Source organism: Leptinotarsa decemlineata, unplaced genomic scaffold (genome assembly GCF_025532065.1).
Source record: "Leptinotarsa decemlineata unplaced genomic scaffold, Ldec_3_MD MMD2_tig00026282_RagTag_RagTag, whole genome shotgun sequence".
Lineage (NCBI taxonomy): Eukaryota > Metazoa > Arthropoda > Insecta > Coleoptera > Chrysomelidae > Leptinotarsa > Leptinotarsa decemlineata.
The window spans coordinates 885847-912972 of NW_027412668.1; the positions used below are offsets into that span (position 1 = coordinate 885847).

Below are 27126 nucleotides of genomic sequence, written 5' to 3' on the forward strand. Positions count from 1 at the left end.
CGAATCATTAGTTTTATCTATATTCAATTATGCTGATGTTTTGTATGGTCCATGTTTAACCAACCAATTCAAGAAAAAGATACAAAAAGTTCAGAATTCCTGCCTACGGTTAGTTTTTGGTATAAGAAGAAGAGAAAGAATATCACATAAACTGAAGATTACCGGCTGGTTAAATATGAACGACAGGAGAGTGTTACATGCTGCAACTTTGTTTCACAAATAATTAATAGTAAAGAAAATCACTTTTAGAACATGTGCATAATATAAATGTAAGGTATAAAGGCCGACTACCTCCGCCATCCTTTCGCACAGAGTTCTTTAGAAGGAGTTTCAGCAACCAGATCTGTGCAATTTATAATGACATTCCCGAGCCCATGAAACGAGATGACTTCAATCATTTCAATATCAATTTCAAACGATTCTTATTATCTTCAAACTATTAATGACCCAATAGCTACATACCTATTACAAATTTATAAATAGTCATACTATTTCAAGATATTTAAAAATTCTTTTTGTTTATTCCTTTGCGTACTAGGCGACATTTTTGAGGTTAAGTGGAAGAGCAATTGAATGATGACTTGTCATCATGTAAATTGAACTTCGCCTTTTGTCTTCTTATGATAAATGAACTGTACATGATTAATTTGATTTGAATGTATTAGAAGATAATAAAGACGGTATTATTATTATTATTAATAAACCAGAACGCTCTATATCAACTGCGCAGGAACCTGACGTCATAGAACCCGAATTTCGTAGAACCAGAACGAACCTTATATTGTCGGGGGGAGCTAGCCCTTGGCCTGGTTTCTGATCTATTGTGATGCTCCTTGGTTGTTAGAGCTCATTGTCTAGCTTGGTCTCTTTGATATTTCTCTTCTTGACAGTTAGTAGACCCACAACTACCCTTACAATCTTACGGTTGTGGTTTAGCAAGTCTTCCGTGAATCTGGGCGATGGTTCCTTTATGAACTCCTTCGTCTGCCTCATTCCTGGGAGCTCATTCCACCAATCTATCGATTCGGCTGGCATTCATGAATTTATGGATGTCTTTCTACATGCTTTCGCTACTTCTCAGAAGGGTTCAGGGCCTTGGAGCTAGAACATCGGTCTTCTCATTGCCCTTGTGACCCTATTTGGGTACTTGCTCCTCGAGAGGGCTCAGACAGCTTGCCACCAGTCTTGAAATGAGCTGAGCGCCTTAATTGTCGTCTGGCTGTCAGAGAATATGGCAACGGTTTTTTTTTGTGACCTTCTGCCTGTTTCTTCTATACAGTGTTCGACGACGGCCGCTACTTTTGCCTGGAACACAGGTTACTGTATGGAGGTCAGCGGCTGATGTGATTTATTACAACATTCTGCGACAAAGCCTGTCCGCCCGTTTCTCAAAACACAACTAAACGTTGAAGTTCTGCTTCACCCACCATATTCCCCAGATCTCTCGCTAACAGACTACTATGCCTTCAAGCATTTCGATAAACTTCTCACCGGTAGCACCTTCGCCAATCAGGACCAGGCGAAAACGGCCTTCGTCAACTGCATCGAATCCCGAGTGCACAATTTTTCTGCTGACGAAATTATTCGACTTGTGTTGCGTTAGCGAAGGTGCACTGATTCAAATGACGCTTATTTCGATTGAAGTGAATAAGAATTCGTTGGAATATTACAGTTCAAAGTAGACTCAAATTCGTTTCTGTAAATGGGTATCTCGTAAACGATAAGAGATGGAGTGTCGGTTGAATTGTGACGAAGTTGCGTATTTTGTGGAATTGGCCGCGGTGGTAGTGCGCCCGACTTACGATCGGAAGGCCGTGGGTTCGATTCCCGCCTCGACCAGTTATTTTTCTCGAGAGAATTTATTTGATTGAAGCTGGGATGATTCTGCAACCGCCTTAGGAATCACACGTTAAAAGGTAAGACCTCGTTAGTCCTTAGCTCGCGCAAGTTTCTCAACTTCTGAGAGTTGTCGTTCGTAAGGGGGTGACAGCTGATTGACGAAATTGATAACAAGTTTTTTGAGTAAACGTAACATTCGTGTCACTATTGGTAACCATATGTCATCGTGTAATGATTATTCTGAAGTAGGTGTTCCTCAGGGTTCGGTCCTAGGACCTACCTTATTTATACTTTATATCAACTTTATTGTGAAGATATGTGATAGCTCAATCATTGTTTTCGCTGATGAATCATCAGTTATTGTATCAGATTGGGATGAATACTGGTATACGTCAAAATGTAAAAAAATTCCTTTGATATGGCTCAGTGGTTTTAGAGCCAACATCACTTCATCTAAATACAAATAAAACAAAATGTACACGCTTTCACAATAGACAAAAAGAAGCTAGTGTAGTTGATTTCGGAGACTTACAGTCAGTTGATAAGACCGTCCGATTTCTTGGATTATTTATATAGACGAACATATTTCCTGGGGAGAACACTGTAAAATCTTAATCAATAAATTGAATTCTGTTTCTTATCAATTACGTAATTTGAGGTCTGGAGAATAAAGAATTATTATTATTATGAATCTTTTTTACAGGGTGTCATCTGACTTGGGCCACCCCCCTTTGAATTTTCAAATGCGGACCTGTATTTTTTGTTGTAGTTTTTGAATCGTAGACGTTCACTTCATCCTGAGAAATTAAATTCAATTTTATATTTCAGGATGTTTCTGTAATATTCCATTATAATTGTGTGAATTATTCCCTTTTAAATTACGGCCCTGGAAATTGATTGACTGAGTTGAATAGAAACACAATAGCAACTTTCACGTCTCCCTATGTATCGTAGACTTTTTCGAGAGTTTTTTTCCATTTTTAGGTACCAATTCATATTTTTTCATTGCTCTGAGCCTTTTCTAAAATGAACTTCGAATAATAAAACCTTTTATGATTGATTATCTGAAACATATCTACATCAAAAATATATTATTTGTGTTTTAATAAGCAGAAAAAGAAATGATATCAATAATAACATTCGAAACGAACACTATAATTGTAATAAAAATTGAAATGAAGTAATTTATATACGCAAAAAAAATTAATGGCGCAATAAATGTTCGAATTGGAGTCCTTCCATTTCGAGACATTTTTGAACTCGGTTTTTCATATTATTTATTGCCTTTAATACACTTATTTGCTGCATTTTTCTATCTCTCTGCCAGCGTAAAGCCTCTTTTTCAATGTCCCCCATAGAAAATAGTCCAAAATAGTAAGATCTGGTGATTCTGCAGGCCATCTCATTGGCCCATTATTTGGCTCGAAATGGAAGGACTCCAATTCGAACATTTATTGTGCCAATAATTTTTTTGCGTATATAAATTACTTCATCCCAATTTTCATTACAATTATAGTGTTCGGTTCGGATGTTATCATTGTTTTCATTTCTTTTTCTGCTTATTAAAACACATATAATATATTTTTGATGTAGATATGTTTCAGATAATCATAAAAGGTTTTCTTATTCGAAATAATAATAAAATCCACAGAATGGTTATGCTACATTACGTTATCAGTTTTACACATAAATCAATAAAATTTGTTGTGGTGCCTGGCCCGGTTGGTCTGTTCTTAAAATTTGTAAACTTTTAGAAAGTACTGGTGATCCTTAGCAATTGTTGAGCAATGTTAATTAATCACCGCTTATTTGTTTTTTGCAACGTTAATTCACCCGTAGATAGCACTAAGTAGATATTTCTAACTTTTTTGGTTTTGAAAGAGTTTTTTCTCATTTCGTGGTAACCTCATGAGTAAAAAAAATAAAGGGTATGGTCAGAATCCATTTTTACGAGCTTTTCAATAAGCCCATACACGACATAGGTTTGCATTTGAAAAAATAAAGTTTGGGAAGGGTTGCAGCTAAGGGGTTGAAAAAAAAATCATTTTATTGCCAAAAAAATGCGTACAACGTGAAATCAACTGACGTGTTTCAGCGTTTTTTCCTAAAACACTGGTTAAAAATATATTAATTTTATTCCGGACTTTTGCTCACCGCTGTAAAGTACTTTTCCTTATGTTAGAACCTCAAAAAACTTATGTAAAAAAAGCGCATTGAGGAAAAAATAAAACGAAATAAAAATAAAATATTTTACTTATTTGTTAACAGTGTAAAGATATAATACTAACTTACTGCATAAATAAAACCAATGATATACAAACGGTTCATATTTCCTGTTTTTTCATTAATTCAATGTAAAACAAAATTCAATCAAGAGGAACATAGAATCTCAATACAGATAAGTAAGTATTCATGATACATACACAGTGGAAATGTTATATTTCAATTTTTGCAACATGTGGGATGCTAAAACAAAAAAGCTTGTAAAGTGAAAGTGGAATCTTTTAGAAGAGATCAGTTTTTCAGGGAGACAACCTACTTGGTGTCGGTGAGGTGTAAAGGCACGAAACGTCGAAGTACATCATATCTGTTTCTATCCCATTATTATATCGGATTATCCAGCTTTTGTTGACCAAATTATCATGCGATTACAAGCTATCAGAAATTACGCAAGTTGAATGCATACAAGGTCTATTAAAAAAACTAGGTGAATTTTAATTTTTCCAGAAAAATATTCTATTTTGTTCCATTCAAAGTTGATATGTATTTTATCTCTCGCAGGGATTCAGTTTTTGTCTCCTCAATCGTCGCGAAACGCCGTCCTTTCATGGGTGTCTCCAATCTTGGAAGCAGAAAAAAAGTCGCAGGGAGGCAAATCTAGTGAATATGGTGGCTGAAGTGTGATTACGGTGTTGTTGTTGGCATGTCCAATCGCCCAGGAGAGCCAAGACCAAAAAAAGCAGGAAAAGTTGAATCAAATGTCAAGGGTTTACTCAGTATTTTCCTTGATTAGCTTGGCGTAATCAAGAGTTGCTGCCAAATGGGTGGTATGCTCAATAAGAAACATTATCTTATCGTTATTACTCGTTCGTAATTTTTTTACCAAAAACAACAGTTTAATCATGCCTCAGCCACCGTATTCACCAGATTTGACCCCTGCGACATTTTCCCGTTTCTCAAGACTGAAGATTTGCGACGATTGAGGAGATAAAAAGAGCTGGAATAGGTGACGGTTTTGTTAAATTTTGTTGATATGAAAAAGTCAGTGTTCACCAGGTCCTTGTACACTCAAACTCAAGAAATAATAATAATAATAACAATAATAATACCGCCGATTTTCGAAATTTCTTTTTGGAAGAAATTCCAAAAACGACGGTCTTCAAACCCGAAAAAATAATGACACTGAAAACCTCGACCACGAAAGCCTCAATCATTTTGCCAAAAATAATAATAATAATAATAACTCGTGCATTCCCGCAGCGTGCACGCGGCCGACTGTCGTACCAGATAGTGCATTTACAGAATTCTTACGACTTTCAGGCTGTGTAAACGCGCTTCTGGCACGACGTCTGCCACGAATAAATGCTCACAGACCGTCTACGACATCGAATTCAGCCTGCGCAGTATCGTGCAACGTCTAAACCAGCCACATCCCCATCGAAAGCAACCTAAAAACCACAACCGATCATTTTTACACGCCGTGTTGGATTAACCAGATCGAATTCGACACTAGCGAAGAAACACCAGAACAAAAATACGGTCTCTCGACACGGGTTTCGCTAATCAAGTTAGCGTCCTCAGAAGATCATTATAACTTCGACAGTCGAGCAAATCGCGACAGTTACGAGGAAGATGGAAGAGGAATTCGGACCCATTGCCCCTTATCGGTGAAGGACAGGTCATTGCAAAGCTCTCTTCTTCGATATTACATGTGAGCTGTCACGTGCAGTCGACATTCATATATATTTTTCATGAGCTCTTATTCATTGCCAATCTATTTATCGATTCTGACCAATAACAAAGACTCGTCTGTATCACTGCAAGTTATCACATGATGAGATACTGAAGTAGTGTTTTCTATAATAATTTAGTGTTCCCACTCTTGTTTCTGAGCGAGTTCCACCAGAAGCACATTGTGCTTTCTAAGAGCTGATAAAAATGACACTTGTATCTATTTATTTGCAACTTATAGCATATTGATCTATTGAGAGCTAATGCTGATGCTGACCTTAGAAATATGGACTGTTTCTAGCCAGGTATACATTCATGTCTTGTAATTATCAGAGAAGAAATAGTTTTATACCAAGAAATTTGCAATTCATTCTTTGAGGGTTATTCTGTTTAGACAGGGCTTTTCATGATGAGCGTTAATTAACCCTTTTCTGGCAAACTATTCAACGGATCAACCTGAAAATTCCACAGTATGCATAAGTCAATATGACCTACACGCCTAAAATATTTTTAGACGAAGCGGCGTTGTCGCTTCTACTATAAAGTAGCGGCTTCTTTGATTTTTCAAATGGAACACCCCGTATATAATATCATATTATGATTCATTATCACTGTCAACAAATTCATATACTATTTCCCTATACCTATCTTTACCGTTTAGAAGATATAAATTAATTTCGATATTTCTTTTACCAAACATGAACTTTTATAAATGCTGATAATCTTGAACTCTCTTGCACTAAAACGATCAAATTTGAAATGGAGTGGAGTGATACTATGAGGATCTTCACTCCGAGTCATATTTTCATTTGCCTCATACAGGGTCTTCAAAAAATGCAGATACTTTGATCTCATGAAAAAATGAGTGGAACTCAATTTTTTTCAAATGGAACACCCTGTATATTTCAACATTTTTGAGCTCTACATCCAATTTCAGATTAACTTTGGTCAGATAATCATATGACGGTATTTGGAATTTTAAAGGAACACCTCTTATACCCTTACCATCTCCAACGAGTACAGGCACTGTGACCGCGAGACTTGCCGAACCGTCTTGAATTTTGCAATTGGATGCTGGAAATGATTAGAAGAAATTGTGACTTTCTGAAGACAATAGAATTCGCAGACGAATGTAGTTTTTCTCGGGACAAGATTATTAATTTTTATAATTATCACATATGGGCTGATGAAAACCCTCAGGCTATTGTCGAAACTAACCATCAAGAACAGCTTTCTCTTAACGTGTGGCTCTGAGTTATCGGGGATTATTTATTGGGCCTCATTTTCTACCTCCTCTATTGAAAGGTGAGGCATACGTTCAATTTTTAAGAGGAGTGCATCCAGTATTGCTGGAGGAAGTTCCTTTGGGCGTCAGAATGGATATGTTTTTTATGCATGATGGGGCTCCCGCCCATTTTAGTCAAGTAGCACGTCAGCATTTAACTCAAACATATGCAAATCAGTGGATATATCGAGGAGGACCACAGAACTGGCCCGCTCGATCCCCGGAACTCAATCCTGTCGATTTCTCTATTCGGGGCCATTTACAGCATTTGGTTTATCGTACTCCTATTCGCGATGTAGAGAACTTGAGAAACCGCATCACCGATGCGTGCAGGGTAATCAGAGAGACTCCAGGAATATTTGAGCGAAATACGTGGCTCAATGCGCCGATGTCTAGACGCATGCGTAATGTCTGAAGGTAGACATATTGAATATTTACTATGATTTCTACATGTTGTGTGTTTTGTTATTAATAAATTAGTTTTGTTAATTACCCTTTAATCGTTTAATGCAGGTACTAACTACAAAATAACAATAAATTCAGTTCGAATTTATGACGATGTATCTCTGTAGTTGTTCGTAAAATAATTTTTTGCTGCGCGAACTGGTTTATTTTGGACAAAAAACCCAAGATACATTTTTTGTTTAGAATGAAACAGGCTATTGGAAATAAATTTTAGGTGTTACGTTTTCCACCCCTTACAACCATGGGGTAAACCAAATAAATAACTGGCTAAGTGTCTTTTTGGTAGTACAAAACGTCAGGTTAATTTCAATATTGTAACTTTTTCAGTGCTTGCGAAAAAAATTGTTATACAAATTTTATGTACCCCCTTCAAGAGGCTGTATCTTAACAAGGGATGCTCCAATGAAGTTTCTTTATATGAAAGATCCTATCTTTTTTTCGATGAGGACTCACCTCCTTAAATGTTTTACACTTATTCAGTTACACCATGCATAGGATTTGTATACGCACAAGCAGGTCATAGATTCGATTCTGTTTTGATTTGCGGGATGTTCACAAAGTTTAGAAAGTTGTCCTACGTTCGCCAACTTCCTGGATATCGTATCAACGAGAACCTTGACCTATGACTGAACTATCCATGGAAACGGTTTTGTTTTACCCTTTCCTCCTCTATTATTGCTTCTTATGACCGAAATTCCATGCTACCCTTTGATATCATTCAAGGATTCAGTAATACACAGTTAGAAGATGTTTCGACTGGAAAATACTTCGAATTTGATTAGTTTTTAGGCCGTCTTGTACTTTTTTACTTAGCGAGAGACCGGACAAACAATGAGACTTTTTGTAGTAGTTCGCCGACCTGCCGAATTCGATCTGTTTACCTGAATAATGCACCCATGCCATCAAAATGAAAAACATGCTAGTTCTACATTACAAATAAAAAACCCAAGCTAGCACAATATACCAAAGTTACCTGGGACCAATTAAAACACGAGAGCGCAAAGCCATGCTTTTAGCAAAACAGAAATGTCAATCACAGTGAGTTAGGTTTTTCGAATGCTGAACCTAAACAGTTGAAGTTCACTATCAATAAGGTAACGTGATTTTATGGTCTCCATTTTTGTTTTATCAAATGTACTTCACTTTCAATCTCAGAAGCAAAGTGTGTATAATCTCTAATCCAAACTCAACCCAAATTAGTCACACCAAAACCCACTCGAAGCTAAAATTATCGCATTTCAAAATCGAAACTCCAACAATTTTGAAACACTTCCAAAAGAGACAAGAAAACAAAAAACTGGGTCACACCAAAATCACTCGGTTTTAATATTTTAGTCGTCACTCCGTCAATTAGTATTTTAACAAACAGAAAAGCACCGAAACACCCCATGCCAATTTTTTTCAACACCAGACCGGGTTCACTGCCGTGCTAGCTGAATCAAAGTGGCTGCGACATGTCGAAACAGCTGAGCGTTTCGCTATCAGCTAGTTGGTCCAGGAGGCTGGGACTGCGCCGCTCAAAATAAAACACGCCCGTCAGAGAATTCGAATACAGGAATAGCGCGGTCTCCGATACAGGACGGAATGTAGTTGTTAGATAGTCGGGAAGGGGAAAGTTGACAATTATTATTAGATAAGTTCAGACAACTGAACAATATTTCAATCAACAATTGAGAATCGAAGCGCTGTTGTTAATTGATTTTTTTGTATATTCAGATGCGTATACCAATAAACTATGATACGGCTCTGAGTGTTTCTATATAAAGTGCATTTGAGGCAATGACTATACTTTTATACAGGCCGTTTCTTATAGCGGATCCCACTCGGAAACTGTAAGACCTACGAGTTTGGTTAAATTGAACAAAAGTTTCCTATTTTGGGGAATTAAAATAATCTCTTTTCACATCAAGAATATCAGTGATTGTTTTTGAAATATTCGCCAAAAACTGGAATTGTCGATTTTCGTTTTTCGGCTCTACCGCCTCCATTTCGATTGATGTATAAAGTGGCAGAGGAGTTTTCAATACTGTTGCATATTTGCTATAATCAGATATGAACCAATTTACAATGCGATTTTTCCTTCATTACATTTCATCACCATCGATTTTTATAGCCACTATAATAACAAGTTCAGCTATTTATGACAATACGCCCGTATTTGAAAAAATAAGTTGATGATGAAATTTAGTCAAAGAAGCATCGCATTGCGAATTGATTTTTAGCAGATTATAACAAATATGAAACAGTATTGAAAGTTTCTCTGCCTTTTTTTTATATCGTTATATCAAACGCACTATTTGTTTTCTTCCGTTTGAGTAATATTGGAGAAGGTCGAGTGATTTCCCCCTGTATTTTCAAGGACCTCCAACATGTGTGTATGATCCACTGTATCGAAGGCCTTTGCTAAATCTAAAAACACACAGTGTTGGTTTACTTTAATCTAATAATTTATAAATTGTTCCAGTTAGTGCAGAAATATCATCAACAGTAGATAGGTAGACCTTCGCAAAACCAAATTGCGATTTTGAGATTGTATTATATTTGGTTAGTTAGTTGGATAATCTTGTTTTGATGGACTTTTCAAAACATTTTGCAAACGTGGTAATCAGTGAGATGGGTCTGTAATTTGATATTGTTTTTTGGTCCTTTTTTATGTGAAGGTATTATTACTGCATCTAGGTATACATTCATTTATGGCTTCTTGGTTTGATAAACTTGGTAAGATATGTTCATAGGTTATTCTCGAATTTGAGAACTAAACAATTAATTTGTATCATCCGACAAGAAAACTGTCGACTTCCTCAGTCGCCTACATTCCGGCCTGTATCGCAGACCGCCCCGTTATGCAAAACTCGGTCCCTACCACCGTGTACAATGCCAAAAGGTGTATTTAGCGTTCGCGTGTGCTGGTGCATTCTGCACTTTTTGCCAGCGCTATCACGGGTTTCGATGCAGTTACAGAATAGCAACGGGCGTTTAATTATAGAACGTTATTTGGATCAGTCGAGCAGTGTTGAATAATCGAACAAAGGTTCGCGTTTACATGAAGGTCGAACGAATGGGATAACGAGAAATATTATATGTATGCATGGGTAGCGTCAAAAACAGTTAATATACGAATTTCAACATGGAATTATTGAAAAGCCTGTTTCCAATGGAAACATTTTGGAATGAGCGAATGCGACGTTTTCAACAGGTTGTTTTGATAGACTCCCCAAGGGATTTAAATGAAAAACAATAATAAATCGAAAAAATTAACTCAAAAGTATTAAATTATCAATCAATACAATGAAACAAAGTCGCGCTTCCCGCTGTCTGTCCCTATGTATGTGTAGATCTTGAAAACTACGCAAAGGATTTTGATGCGGGTTTTTTTAATAGAGGAAGGTTTATAGTCCGGTCAAATTAGACAAAAATAAGAGTAAAGCTACCTGAATTCCCACCAAGTTGTAAATCGGTAACATTGTTTAGAATATGATAAAAAATAAAATTTAAAAGTTCACCATCTTTCCCTTTATGGAAAAATTATTATTCAAAGTCAAAGGTCATAAAAATGAGTTATTCGCGATTTTCAGCAAAACGGTAGGTTTTATCATGAAAATACTTCAGACAAAAAATGTAGATCATGAAATCATCTTCCACTGGGGTTGGAAGTTGGTCAACAATTCCAACTAGTCCAAACTTTACTTCCACCTGCTCCGGAAAAAATGCTGAACACATTTTTTTGCAACTGCAAAAAGGGGTGTAGTGCTAAATGTGGTTGCACAAAAGCCGGACTGTTTTGTTCTCTGGCATACACACATTGTCAAGGCCATTCATGTTCTAATGCTGAATCACCAATAGTGGAGGATTCATTTGGTACCAACGAGGAAACATGCGATACATCGCTATTAACTCAATTTACATGTACTCAGGATGAAGATGAAGAAGAATAAGAAGAAGAAAACAAGACGAACAAGAACAAGAACAAGAAGATTAAATTTCACTACTTTTTTTACCTTAAATTGCTTTTATCTTTTCAATATCTGCTAATATCAATTATTTTGCTATAGTTTCAAATTGAACAGGACCACAACTGACCCGTGAAATAGGCCTACTGGGGAAACCACGTTAAAAAAGCCGCTAAGTTCACTCCCTCATAGGTGGCGTGGAAACGTGTGCATATTATGACGATTACAACTTTTTGAATCGTTATATCTCAAAAACGGTGGTTCCTAGGAAAAAAAATATTGATACATTTTTTGTAAATAATTTTATGATGTACAATTTTTGTCTGAAGTATATTTATGATAAAACTCGCCGTTTTGCTGAAAACCGCGAAAACCAATTTTTTTTTACCTTTGACCTTGAATAATTTTTTTTCCATACAGAAGAAAGATGAGGAACTTCCAAATTTTATTTTCAATCATTATTTGAACAATTCTATTGATTTTCAGCTCGGTGGGAATTTAGGTAGCTCCGAATGTCTAAATTGACCGGACTATTATATGTATATAGCATGCATAATATAGTGGAGAAACACTGATTATTTTAGAAGTTTCTAATGTTCATTACAATCACTGGCTGAACCCTACAAGATAGATTAAATAATGTACTGTATGTAATGTAATGTATTGTACACCTTAAAACGGTCTACAAAAAAGTCCGCAATGGTATACATCTATCTCTAAGGGAAAACCCACAAAAAACCATTTTTTATAGATATGATCAATATGATCCTTCACAGCATGTAATTCAAATGAATTTTTTGATTGACGACTTGTTTATTTGGTGGAAATTCATGTTCACTGAGGATACTATAAAATCAATTATGCAGGTAGAATCTCCGAGAATGTTAAAAACAGAATTTCAAAATTCAATCTACAAACATACTACACATCCAACGGAAATTTAGGAAAGAGATCTGGTAAATATTGACTAGAATGTGGTGAATACTCCGCCATATATACAGGCCAAATGTATGAGTAAATACTCAGATTTGAATGAAATTTTGAAAATGGTATAACGACCAAAACTAGTCAACAAATATAAAACTATCGTGGAAAATAGAAAAAAGTATGTTTTTATAGCGTATCCTCAGTAATTCAGATGAATATTTTCGAAGATATTACAGATTTAAAGTGCAGAGACATAGCGGTTGCAGCGGTACCGGCCGGGGGCCGACGGCGCGTTCCTATAAGTAGCACGTCGATGGCCACGCTTGGCCCAATAGTATTTTATGATTAGCACCGACCGCACGCGTGTATATGTATATTTAGTGTCAGCATTGCACCCATGCGGAGCCGGGGCGGAGTCGCTAAACTATATAGTTTCCTTCGAGGGCGACACAACTATTATAGCGGTCATATAATTTTTCGATACCATTTTTATAGTACGACTAGTTGTTTCCCTCGTAAAATTTGGTTTGTCACATTAACTTTCGTGGCAGACCATTTCAAACTCAAACAAATAGTTCTAAGGCAAAACGTTCCAATGTTACTTTCCAATATTCTGCAACAATTCATACGCCATCTCTTCATTCATAAATTTTGATACACAGAATCATCATGAGCCGTAAAACAAGATGCACCTTGTGGTTCCTGCTCGAAACTTTATATTGGTCAAACGGAAAGAAGCCTCTCAAAAAGCATAAAGGAACATAGGAGTAATTTCTTAAAGGCGAAGGCCAATTACACGTATATTTGAAGAGTCGGTGAAAATACCCTTTTATAATGTTTAAAATTTCAATGAGTTCATACTTAAATTCAAATAAAGCTTTTGAGTAAGAACATCACAAAGAAGTTTAACTTGAATATGATGTAGGTGACAGAAAAATTCGACAATTCCTTGCAGGAATGGCCGTATATCAATCACGTAATCTCATCACAACCTTCAAAACCCTTTCGCGCAAACGCAAAAGCAATCAGCTGTTTCAATATCGACCGCCTCAAACCCAAACGAAGTAAAAAGCATGCCAAAAAAACACACAAAAACAACAATAAAATAAACGCCACCACTCAAACATCTCTACCTAAGCCATTATTTGTCACAAAGTGGGATATAAATTGAAGAAATGTGTCATCCTGCTCCCTCGCAGGAAATTTTGAACGAGCAACGAGAGCAGAATTAGCAGGAATTACATAAGACGACGCTAGCGCGCAACTGCGGGACAACCTGCAACGATGGCTGACGCAGGTTGCAGGAACATGCAGCAGGAAACGTTTGATGCAGCGGCGTTATTTATAGACGCGACTGATAGATGGCGGAAGCGTCCAATCTCGCGAATTTATTGTGAAGATTTTCAGGAAACGGGCGATTCCAGAGCGATGGAATGGAAAAATTATCAATGTCTGTCCAAAAAATAAGTTGAATTTTCATTTTTCACAAAAAATATTTAGTTATTCATCAATTCTATTTTGTTTCCTTCAGAGTAGCCCTCCTCCTTGTGGCAGCGTTGATTACAATCATATGAACAGTTCTGATATGCACTTTTTAGTATGTTTTTTTAAACTGTCTCAGCGATTTGATTTTTATCTCTTCAATCATCGTAAAACGCGTCCCTTCATGGGTCACTTCATTTTTGGAAAAGAAAAAGAAAAAGTCGCAAGGGACCAAATCTGGTGAATATGGTGGCTGAAGTAATGAGGTGCATATCGTTATGCAAAAGCCATGTATTGTTTTTCCACAATACACGACGGGTGAACCTATGAAGAAGCCAGCCACTAGTGCTGGCGAAACTATAGGATGCAGTTCCAAACTACGAAGGCCTTCAAACCCAAATTAAGATAGTAGCCAGGGGAGTAGTTGTTTTCTGATAGGTGAAGGAATTCTGAAGGCATTGTTCTTTTGGATTATTTGATTTATAGCCAGTCTTGAAGTATGCCCACTGACTATATGTGAGACAATTTATCAATACTAATCATGTGTAAACTCATGTGTATTTGAATGGATTTGAAAAAAGTTTTTCCTAATTAAATTAGTAGGTTATGTCTAAACTCAAATGAAATTATTAGCATCGTGCAGAAAATGACACGATTTAAATTGTTAAATGATAGTTTTTATCGACTTTTCTTTGGGTATTTTTTTACTGTTACTATCAGACAAATATGAAAATTGTAGTGGGAAACTGTATGTACGTGTGGAAAGGGCAAACTTTTCAGTTTACCCCGATAAGTACCTGTGTAAAATCGAAGTATTTTTCATAAAAAACAAAATCACAAACACACGGGGTTCTAGAATAAACTCCCCAGAAAAGTATGCAGGAAATATCTCTACAAATACTTATTATTATTCTCTGTCGTATATCCAATATTGAAGCAGGTTTAGTTTCGTACACCTTTTGCTTCAAATAGCCCAATAAAAAAAGTCCAAAGGTTTCAAATCTGGCGAGCGGGCTGGCCATTCTGTAGAACCTCGACGGTTCTACAGAACCTATCAGAACACATTTTAAAATCAGACGGTGAACATCGGGTGGAATGGAATAGGACAAGAAAGATTACCAATGAGCCTCATTCTAAGAGACGTAAGCTAAAAGAATCAGCGTATATTCTCATGTCTGGAGAGAACTAACTGTATCTCGAATATCTCCTTAGAAATAGACCGTACTTGGCTACCCATCTTGAAGAAAACTTTGGATAGTGGCGAAATGGCAACAAACTGATATCGGAGAGTACCTTGTATAACATCGAATATTTCAGTTGTCAATCAACAACATTGACATAATTTCATATTTCAAAACTTCTTTGACATCTGTCGAAGAAGTAAAGAAATAAGCTCTCAAAAAAGGAATAACTGCGTATATATTCGAATTTTTATCCATTTCTGAAGACGGAGGCAGATTTTGGCCTCCGAAACGTAAAAGATAAGTATTACTTCTTAATAATTTTTTTGATAGGCAAAATTGTTAAATACAAGTTACTGATAAATAGAAGATTTTTCATTGTGAAAAATACTTTGATTTTTACGCAATAACTTATCGGGGTAAACTAAAAAGTTTGCCCATTATAATTTTTATATTTTTTCAGATTGTGGAAGGTAACACAATTACCCAAAAAAAAGGTCGATAAAAAAACCTAATTGTTCCTCCGCTAATAACCCTTCGCGGTTGATGCAGTTATTTTTGAAATAAAAACAAATTGATCAATAAATAGAGGGCCTACAATATGGTTTCCCAATATTCCTGCCCAAACATTAATTTTTTCTGGATATTGGGTATGTGTTTCCCCGAAAACGTGAGGGTTGGTGCCAACCCTCAAAAAAAAACTTAAGAAACTTTATCGAGTTGTTGGAATTGCCATATGGCAGATAAAAAGGAATATTTCTAGAAATATTGATGTTAACGTGTTTGTCTTCAGGAAATTATTAAATGTTCCGCCATTTTGTAGTAGGTGAAGATATTGACTTCATATTCTAGGATTGCGAAGCATTCGTCAGGACCCCCCTTTCTCAGATGGCGCCCAGTCGCTATATTGAAAGTTTCATCTGTCAATTTCACTTCAAAATAAAGTATTCATGCGTTAATGTCATTATTCCAAATTTCAATTTTTTGGGTTGAGCCGTTCAAAAAACAAAGGGGGGGGCATTAAAGAAATGTACTGTATAAGACTGTTATGTAGACGCTAACCCTAACGGTAATTCCGCCACTTGAAATTCAAAATGAACACACTGTATATTTGAGATAAAAACCGTGAAAAATCCTAAGAGTGATTCGTATGACGTCATAATTCATGTTTATTGCAAGTTTCCCATAGTCGAGCCGGCGTGTCTGCGTAAATAGAATGCAAATGAAGTAATGAGGCATGCAAAGCATTATTGTTCATGCACGTTAGACTGCAAACATGGAACGATAAAAGTTTATTCAACGTGACGCGTTCAAATTACAACTTGTTCAACAATGCGAACTCGAGAAGCAAGACATTTCCATCGAGACGCATTCTCAATAATTGGAAACCACTGCCGTCACTTTTTCGAGGTGACGTACTAAAATCACCGAAATTATGTATTTTTTCTGACTGATTCGACCGTTACTTAATGAATATCCATAGTAACTTCAAAAACTATACGTTACGAATTGATCTTCACAAACTTTAGTTTCAGAAATAAATCACGACATGTTTCGCTATCACAGTAGCTTTTGCAGAGTGATTCACATAGTTTTTCCTCTTCGGTATCGGCGATTCTTTCTCAAATTCCTGAAAAACCTCTTCAAACTTTTTGTCGATTCCTTCAAGCTCCTTCTCAATTTTTTTCCAACTCCTTCAAGACCCTCTTCAAATTTCCTTCAGACTCCCTCAAGCTCCTCTTCAAATTTCCTTTCAACCTTTGACGCTTTTCATAGAACTCTATCCGATTTTTCGATTCCAAGCTTTCAAAAAACGGATTTCTCCGTTTTTTGAAAACAAAAATGTGAAACATGTTCCTTGTAACGACCAAATATAGTCCGTTTGGTTTGACCCACATATTTCCTATCACAACCCTCGCAGTTTATTTCGAAAACCCAGATTTTTCTTTTTCCAACGTCTTGTCATTCGTCGCACCCCTACGAGCGACCCTCAGAAGTCGAAAGGACTTCTGAGGAGCTAAGGACTAAAGATGTCTTACCTTTAACATGTGAATGTTTGTTAGGATGAACGATAAGTATTGAGGAAGTCGGAAAAATTCTTGCTTCCTGAGAGCTATCTTTGTCTTTTACACTGAGTAATTAGGACGAATCGTTAAAAATTTATCACGATAAGACGCGTCGCGTCTACTGTAAGATGGCGGGGGACAATGCGCGGGAGTAGAGGGGCAGTCTAAGCAATGAAGCGCCAGTGCCGAGAACGGGACCCGAACGCGGGCAGACGCGTAAGGGCCAACGTCGTTGACGGTTGTGTTAGTTTTGCGAATTTCTTTATGAGTAACATAATTCGATTCTCTAAGCTACTCATTACTTAGTGCAGTTGTCATATTTTTTTAGTTACTGCATTTTTAAAGTAAAAATATAAATTACTAGCAGTTGTCCGCTCTTATATTAACGTACAGCCGCAGCTACTGAATCTAGAATCTTGAAATATGCAGGTAGGTTGTTTGTATAGCGTAAATAAGCATCAAGAAGGGAATCAGGAATTTCCGCCCTCGAGGGGTTCTAACATTGCATTGAATTTCGTCAGTTTAAAAGTTGGAAACCTGAAGTTTATACTCGTATATACAGGACTCCAAACAATGAGCGTTGTTTCATTGCAAAAACTTGTTTTAACACGCGTTTATTAGCTTCACCTGTATGTTTGTATGTATGCTTGTTTGTTTGTAACTCTCAAGCTCGGGATCTGTGTTTGACAGAATTATTGACATTATTGCTTGATCTATTCGCGGGCAGATGGCGCTGTACGCAACTTCTTGATATATCGACATTATTACTTGATCTATTCGCGGGCAGATGATCTTTTGAAAGAGCCTAGATGCACAAAGAGAATCCAAATATATGTAAACAAAAATTTGTTTTTATTCTGCGAAAAACATTCGTTGCAAAAAATTGACAATAAAAATTGTTCATCGGTTTTGTATTTCAGATAGAAATCTAAAGCTGTAATAACTACTTGATATATTTTCGTCAAAGTCACTCATTTTCGCAAAAAAACAAGGCTACTAAATAAAAACTACAATACGATGAATATAACAAAACACGCACTTTTCTGTATTTGATATCACTTCGGTTCTTTTCTAAAGTTTAGGTACTTTTTCAACACTTAGGTTCTTCTTGCATGAAACCTCTCGTCACTTTATGAAATGCGACTTGAGAAATGAAGCACGTCGGAACATTTTAGGCGAAAACTAAATAGAGTAATTGAAAGTACATTCAATTTATATATTGATGGCGCTACTAGTTTAAACTCGCAAAAATGTCACTTAGGGACTTTTTGCATATGTTTACACCAATGCCAAATGTGCAGGAAACTAACCATGGTTCATTTTCATTCGTATAATAGTAGTAGAGTAGAATCTTGAAGAGTTGAAGTTGTGGATGAGTGTATTTCTTGATTTCCATGACAATTTTTTCCAGAGTCTTCCCCAATTCAGTCGAGTTTCATATCTAACGTCTGAGATTATGTCTTGCGGGGAGCTTCGCAAAAACTTCATGTAGGGTTGTCTGAATTAAGTATCTGATGAACCGGGTAAAAAACAAAGATCTTTGAAGAATTCCCGACAAAATAATGACCCCCCAAACGAAACTATCTACCAACGAAAACATTTTTTCAAAGGTATTAAAATCTGCCAAACAAGAAACCAACAACGTGAGGTAAAAACAGAAAACTACGAATGCAAACTCAACATTTTCCCTTGTTCAGTTCCACAGAACACAAATCAAAACTGGATTTCAAGAGCTCCACCACGAATGAAGATTATTTTCACGTATTTTCATTACGCCGTTGATACGCGTTTGAAAGCAACAACGCAGTTATACCGACGAGAATAATAAAACGAGAACAATTATGCTCGTTATTGAATTATTACCAGATTGTTAGTCTAGGTCACGAACATACAGCGTCGTGCTATCGCTATCAAGATTAGAGAAGACTTTGAATTATATGAGAATCTTCACATTCGGACTCAGCTTTTTTACACGCTTTATATTAGCATCACCTGTATGTATGTATGTATGTTTGTTTGTAACTCTCAAGCCCGGGATCTGTATTGCCAGAATTATCGGCATTATTGCTTGATCTATTCGCGGGCAGATGGCGCTGAACGTAACAATCAATTATTGCTTGAGCTATTCGCGGGCAGATGCCGCTATACCTGCCCGTTATAATGTTGTGTTTTTGTAGCTCCATACCTCAACAGTGTCGTGGTATACAGTGTGTCCGCAAAGTAAAGAATGAATTCAATATTTCCAAAACCAAAGGTCGTTTCACAAAAAACTGAAACACGTCGATTTTCAATTTTAATATTCTACATTTTTCAACAAAATTTCATTATGCAGGGTGATCCATATTAATGTGATGACGTCATCGGTAATTTTTTTGAATGCAACACCCTGTATTTGGTGTCACTTTTAGATAATCCGTAACGAGCTTATTCCGAAAAGGTATGATACTTGGGATCTAACGGACATAATTTGAGAGATGTGCTCTTAGATATTATTGGAGTTTTTTCCCAACACCAAAACGTTATTTTTAACACCTCGACACGTGTTTCGATCACCAAGTGATCATCTTCAAAGAGGAAGATTAAAAGTTTTAATCCGAACGTCAATCGTCAATCGAAATAATGACATTTCACAATAACAAAAAAAAATAACCGCCTAGTTTTTTGAAATTAATAAGTAATACTTGTTAGCATGCTTACTGTCAAGTACAGCAGGGACTACAGTTCGAACATTTAAAATAAAGTCATGTATTTATTAGTGGATTACTTTCCCATTGTTAAATTAATCATTAGAAACAAATATAAAATAATTAATTAATTTCTACTTTTATTGGATATCAATAAAATTTACTTTCTAAGCGCACTTCCAACAAATTCTGTCCGTTAGACTCCAAGTATCATACCTTTTCGGAATCAGCTCGTTACGGAAAAATCGACGTGTTTCAGGTTTTTGTAAAACTGGTTTTGGAAATATCGAATTTATTCCATACTTTGCGGGACACACTGTATACTGATCGATAGAGAATTTTGGACATGGCATGGAGCGTCGAGTGATACATCATTTGAAAGGTCTTTTACCCCTCTATTACTTCTGTGATTTTTTTCAAAATTGGTTCATTCGTTATTGAGAAATTAAATGTTGAACGTTTCATTTGAGAAAAACCAGAAAATTCGCTGTCGCTCATTTTATTGAGTAAATCAACGACAGTAATATCGATGGCAACACAATCAATGAATAAAGTGTTCAAAATGACTGTGTACTGAAGATGTCCCGAGTCAGAAATTGGCATTCCTGAACAATTATCTGCGGTAGGTCTTCTAGATTCGTAGAATTTATTTAATTAGCAGTAAACGTTTTGAAATGGACGACACTGTTAGTTTTTTCTGCGCTGGAAGTTCGTGTTGAATCTAGTTGTCGCAGAAAAAAAGTAGATAGTTGACCACTGTGGAAAAAAATAGAGAGGAAGGGTAATTGCTGACCCTCGTATTTATCTGTCTCGCTGTCTATAATACGGACTTATTCTAGAAAATATTCTTCCACTGACACTGATGATATTTTCAAAGCAATTGATGAGGAAAATTTGACCTGTCTCATTCTATCAGACTACAGTAAAGCTTTCAATACTTTGGATCCGTCTGTTTTATGTAAGAAACTGAAATACAGGGTGTTCCATCTCAGGTGAGCCACCCCGTATATTTCTTATCCCATAGTGAGTGGAAAAATTTCCCGAAACACGTCGAATGCTTTTGTTTCTGGGACATCTTTTGACGTATACTTTAGGCTTGAACGAGCAACCCCCTAACAGGGGGCTCTTCAACCCCTCAAACTTGAATAGGGGAGAGGGGTTGAAGAGCCCCCTATTAGAGGGTTGCTCATTCAAGCCTGAAATATACGTCAAAAGATGTCCCCAAACAAAAGCATTCGACGTGTTTCGGGAAATTTTTCCACTCACTATGGGATACGAAATATACGGAGTGACTCGTCTGAGGTGGAACACCCTGTATTTTGGCTTCTCTGGCGGTGCAGCTTCACTCCTGGAGAGTTACTCAACTGTGTGAATGGTGAACAATCTTCTTCCTTAAGAAGACATTATGGCGTTCCACAAAGCTCTGTCTTGGGACCTCTACTATTTGCTCTTTATGTATCCGATTTCCACGAGTGCGTCAATTCGTAAAGAGAGCAAAAATTTGGGTCATTTTTTTCTCCGAGACACTGTCGAAACGACGAAGAGATACTGAGATACCACCAGCTGTGTTCACTGCTTCAAATTTTCAGAAAACACAGGGTGGTTCCCAGCACCTCATCGTCAAAATCACGTCAGCCGTATTCTTCTGCATCCTCAGTACGACACTGGCCCCCATTTATTCAAATCCAAGTTTAGATTTCGGTAGCACGCCACTGTCTCCTATCAGATGCCCGCTGACATATAGAGGTAAAGGTCAGTAAGTATACACGTGCGAATTTACAGAGAATTAAGGCGAGGCCTTGAATTCGGCTTATTACAAAAAAAACTCGAATTGATTTTTAAAACGCTTCACTCTTTTCGAGCCGACCAACGAAAATATTACCAGATGTTTTTATGACGACATATACAGTGCTGTTAGCGTTTTTACCCAATACAATGCGTACAATAGATTGAACAACAATCACAGAAGATAGTAAGACAAATACAGTTCGTCCATTTTGAAACGAAACAGCAATACCTATAATGAGAATGTGCTGAATAAGGTATAGTTTCATAGTTGAAATTGAAACGATGCCAAAAATTATCAACCGGGAAATACGTATATCCATTTAATGTCAATGTAGAGTCCCAATAACTGAATGTTCGGAGTTTACCAACTTTTTGAGAGCTCCGTTTGGACACGAAATAATTATTTTTTCATCGAAATAAGGCATGCACCCTAAAATACCTATTCTTTGTCCTTCAAGATCTACTTCAAGTCATACTAATATCTCTCGTGGTTTTCAAGAAACGGCATACCTAGTTTTCATTTTTGAAACTATGCTTGGAATAGCCTAGCCTCACTATAGTTTTAGTTGACCTCAGTTTTGCTAGAATTCATTTCTTCAGACAAATTATATCAGAACTATTGTTTTTGTTGAATAAATGCAATGTCAGATTACATGCAAAAATATACCAACAAACCCCAAACTCACAAAACCTCAACTATTACTAGCAAAACATTACAAGAATAGTAGTTTTTGCCACTTGTGTGAAAAATGACTATGGAGGCAATTCTTAAGTGTTGAATAACTGAATAGAGAAACAAGGTTTCTAGCCAGACACCATGCCAAATGGCATGGAATATAGTGTGAAACTCCAACAGAACAGAATCTCCAACATCCTAAATGTGGGTTCCAACATATTGAAATATAGTTCCAACACCTTAAAATGGATTCAAACATCTTAAAATGGATTCAAACATCTTAAAATGGGTTCCAACATCTTAAAGTGGGTTCCAACATCTTAAAAGTGGGTTCCAACATCTTAAAAGTGGGTTCCAACATCTTAAAAGTGGGTTCCAACATCTTAAAAGTGAGTTCCAACATCTTAGAAGTGGGTTGAAACATCCCAAAAGTTGTAGAACCCAACATATCAAAAATGTGATCATAAATGTGATCCAACATCGATATTTGTGAAATTTGAATATAGCGTGGCTGCTATGTATTCTGAAACGTGAATCTCCAAGGTAAGATTCAACATCCTAAAAGTGGATTCCAATATCATAACAGTGGTTTGAAACATCCTAAAATTGGTTTTCAATATAATAAATGTGGGACCCCATAGTGAAACAAGATCTCTAGCCAGACACCATGCCAAATGGCAGTAAAAACTGAATATAGCGTGACTCTCCAACAACCCAATTATGGGTTCCAACATATTAAAAGTTGGTTCTAACATCTTAAAATGAGTTCCAATATCTTAAAAGTAGGTGCCAACATCTTAAAAATAGGTGCCAAATCTTAAAAGTACGTAACAACACCTTAAAAGTAGGTACCAACATCTTTAAAAGTTGTGGGACCCAACGTATCATAAATGTGATCATTAAAGTGTGATTCAACATCGATATTTGTGAAATTTGAATATATCGTGGCTGCTACGTATTCTGAAACGTGAATCTCCAAGGTAAGATTCAATATCCTAAAAGTGGGTTCCAATATCATAACAGTAGGTTGAAACATCCTGAAATGGGTTTTCAACATACTAAATGTGGGACCCCATAGTGAAACAAGGTCTCTAGCCAGACACCATGTCAAATGGTAGTAAAAACTGAATATAGCGTGAATCTCCAACAGAACATAATCTCTAACATCCTAAATGTGGTTCCAACATCTTAAAATGAATTCCAACATCTTAAAATGGGTTCCAACATCTTAAAATGGGTTCCAACATCTTAAAAGTGAGTTCCAACATCTTAAAAGTGGGTTGAAACATCCCAAAAGTTGTAGGACCCAACGTATCATAAATGTGATCATTGAAGTGTGATTCAACATCGATATTTTTGAAATTTGAATACATTGTGGCTGCTACGTATTCTGAAACGTGAATCTCCAAGGTAAGATTCAACATCCTAAAAGTGGGTTTCAATATCATAACAGTGGGTTGAAACATCCTAAAATTGGTTTTCAACATACTAAATGTGGGACCCGAAGTATCATAAATGCGATCTTGGAAGTAGATTCAACATCAATATTTGTAGAAATTGAATATAGCGCAATTTAACATTTCGAAAGTATGATTCAATAATCTTAAAGTGGGTTCCAAAGGCTTAAAAGTGGCTTCCAGCATCCTAAAAGTGGTTTCCAACAGCCTGAATGTAGGAGCCCAATGTACCATAAAGCGATCTTAGAATGGCAACATCAATATTGCTAAAAATTGAATTAAGCTTGATTGTCACGTAGTTTGAAACCTGAATCTCCAAGGCGAGATTTAACATTTCAAAAGTAAGATTCAACATCTTAAAAGTGGGTTCTAACATCTCAAAAGTGGGTTCTAACATCTTAAAAGTGGGTTCTAACATCTTAAGTGGCTTCCAGCACCCTTAAAATAGTTTTCAACATCATAAATGTGGGACCTACATATCATAAATGTGATCAAAGAAGTGTAATTCAATAATTTAACATCCTAAAAGTTGGTACCAACATCTTGAAAGTGTTTTCCAACGTTTTAAAAGTGGGTTCCATTATCGTAAAAGTGGTTTCCAAAATGATAAATGTGGCATCCAACGTACCATAAATATGTTCTTAGAAGTGTATTCAACATCTTAGTCAAATGTTTATTTTCACTGTCAAAGCCATATGTAGTGTGTGCAATAGAACTACCGCTTTTGTATATGAAATTTCAGTCATAAAACCTGCAGACCTTGGCCTACTTAAGAAATAGCTTTGGCACACTTAGTATTCTTACTTACTTATTCTTCTCACTCAGAATTCTTACTGGGGGGGGCACTCAAATAGTTGATTGAATGTATGCTTTCATTTGAAACATCAAAACTTCTACATAATCCTTCTTGCAAACTGTATTATTCAACGAACTAGAAAATAGCCATTACTCATGAGAATGAAGTTTGTCGACGTGAGTAATGGCCATTTCTCGCGAGTCGTACACTATACTTTTTCTATGATTTACAACATGAAAATCTCAAACAGGACAAAGAAATAACTTCATTTCGAGACTTGGCAGCGCCTAAGAAGAAAACTGCAAACCGGAAATAGCTCAAAACGTCAGTAGTGGGGAACGACAACAATCAAAAACGAAATTGAGTATAACGAGAGATTCGACATATCGAGCGAACCTTCTAGTAAAAACTGATAGTACTTACAGCCTACTGGAGGGTTCGTTGGCGGCTTCATCCCCTTCGATTCGGTATACTTTGCCCGCCATCACGTATTCGAAACTGTCAGCCCTTGATCCTTCGCTCTCCAGTCCTTGGGGGTTCCAATCCCCACCGTCAGCGTACCCATCTTCTCGAAGAGTTGTAGCCAAGACTAAACGAAATTTGTCACCTGAAAAATACATCGGCATCAACGATTGCTCAAAAGAACGGAGGAGTGACAATGGGTGTATCACAAGGGCCAATTATAGGGCCTATTCCCGCGCCGGTTCTGAACCAGCTTATTTACTAATATTAGAAAATAGTATTTGTTCATATAGGCAGAAAATTGACATATTTACTGCCGCGGCTAGCATTTCATTGCCGAGGTGAAGCCATCTTTTGCCTCAAATAGGCCTCCGTTTCAATAATAACCTCCTTATATGCGCAACTTTTTTTTTGAGGTCTGCGAACGGTCAGTGGAGCAATTCGAAGCCCATAACCGTGCATTTTTCATTCGATTAGCTACAGAACAATTTGTTTGGAGGACAGAATAATCATGGTTAAGAGCACCTAACAAAATTTTTACATCTTCTAGAAAAATGGAAATTAAAGATTTAGCAAAAGATATAGAATATAATTTGTTTCCGACAAAATCCATAAAACTGTACGATATATGTTGAAGAAAATGTATGGATCACCTCGATAACAAGAAGATCGATTCATTTATAGTAAACGTTTTACCAACATTGCAGAATTAGACAAGAAATTGAAATCTTCGATTTTTCGGTTGAAGACTACACCACATATCAACGATACTATAGACATATCCAAATATTTCAAACTGAGAGCCTGAGAACTGAAGCGTCAACCAGATGGTTACCGTGTCAAAAAATCTCGACCATAACAAAAACCACAAATTCAGCAATTTATTTCAGAAGCTCCAGCTTTAAAGTTAACAATTCAGAATCGATACATTTATTTTCCTGGCACGAAGAAGGTAAGCCATATAAACAACGGCTTGGTATCGATATACGTATTTGAAAAAATTCCGAGAGATATTACAAAACTTTTAAAATCACCAAACCCATCACAATCATTTATAGAAGTTCTACTACATTGGTAGATTTGGGGATTGGAGATCATCAACAATTGCCGAAGGTCATATTGAAGATTTTATAGCTGCAAAAAAAATGTTAATGAATGACTTTTCTACGATCCCGAAAACAAAATATAGTGATTGATTATACTATGACTACAAAGTGCAAACTGGATTATAAAACCAGTGAAGTAATGTTGGAAAATTCGAATATTGCTATATATATTCAAATGAATCATTATTATTATAGAATCTCACTTACTTATATTTTTGTTATGTTGTGTTTTGATTTAATTGAATTATTATAGTCGGTATTGTAACACATTTTTGAGATTTGTCGTTTTCTTTTTATATGTATGAGCTTTTAATTATATTTTCCACAAAAATATACTTGCCGAGCACTATTATTGTCCTGCATCATTTTTCTACGAATTTCTCTGAACCATATGCAACAATATGTTGTTGAATTAATCAATTCTACGAAAACACACTGCGGTCACTATAATGGAGTGGCATCGCAGGTTTTTGTTCAATGTTGAGTTTGACATGACCTTGATCGCGGTTTGTGTAGTTACAAATTCACGGACTTGTTTGGTTTGTGCATTGTCAAGAGATAATTAATTTAGTCAATACACAAAGTGTTGCCATGAAAGGCAACATGCAGTCGCTAAAAATCACTATTACACTGTCAAGAAACGAACAAATTCATTTTCAATAACCATTCAGTTTCACAATTATTTAACTGAGGATGTTGTTGAGTAAACTAAAAAAAAATTCACGCACAAATTTGACTCTTAATTTGTTGATGATATTGTTGTAAACTATCTCCTGGTCAGCCCCACTTTCATAGAGTTATATAGGTATTACCACAATACAGGAGAGTCAGTCTAGTTTGGAAAGTGCAGAGCGAACCAAGCTAATACGGCGATTGACGTTAGAGCATTAGCTTGAGGTTTATTTAGTTTATGGATTGTATTGAAGGGACGGGGAATAAGTAACTATTTAATTCGGTCTCATATTTTTGTATTTGTCTTACTCACTACTATGATCTAGAAATATTGATGAT

The 27126-nt window shown here is 36.4% G+C and overlaps 1 protein-coding gene and 1 long non-coding RNA gene across 2 annotated transcripts in view; both read right to left on the bottom strand.

The window, feature by feature from the left end:
- Rpb8 (DNA-directed RNA polymerases I, II, and III subunit Rpb8) overlaps positions 1-27126 on the bottom strand; it is a 78602-nt gene that overhangs the window by 3430 nt on the left and 48046 nt on the right. The window contains exon 3 of the mRNA XM_023156217.2: positions 24971-25154. Within this exon, the coding sequence (XP_023011985.1) occupies positions 24971-25154 (184 nt within the window). The remainder of the gene's footprint in view (positions 1-24970; positions 25155-27126) is intronic.
- LOC111502210 (uncharacterized) lies at positions 4075-20877 on the bottom strand. The gene is made up of 2 exons (XR_002721700.2): positions 13551-20877; positions 4075-5507 (listed from the first exon to the last, which is right to left on the bottom strand). It is a non-coding gene; the product is annotated as an uncharacterized lncRNA (long non-coding RNA).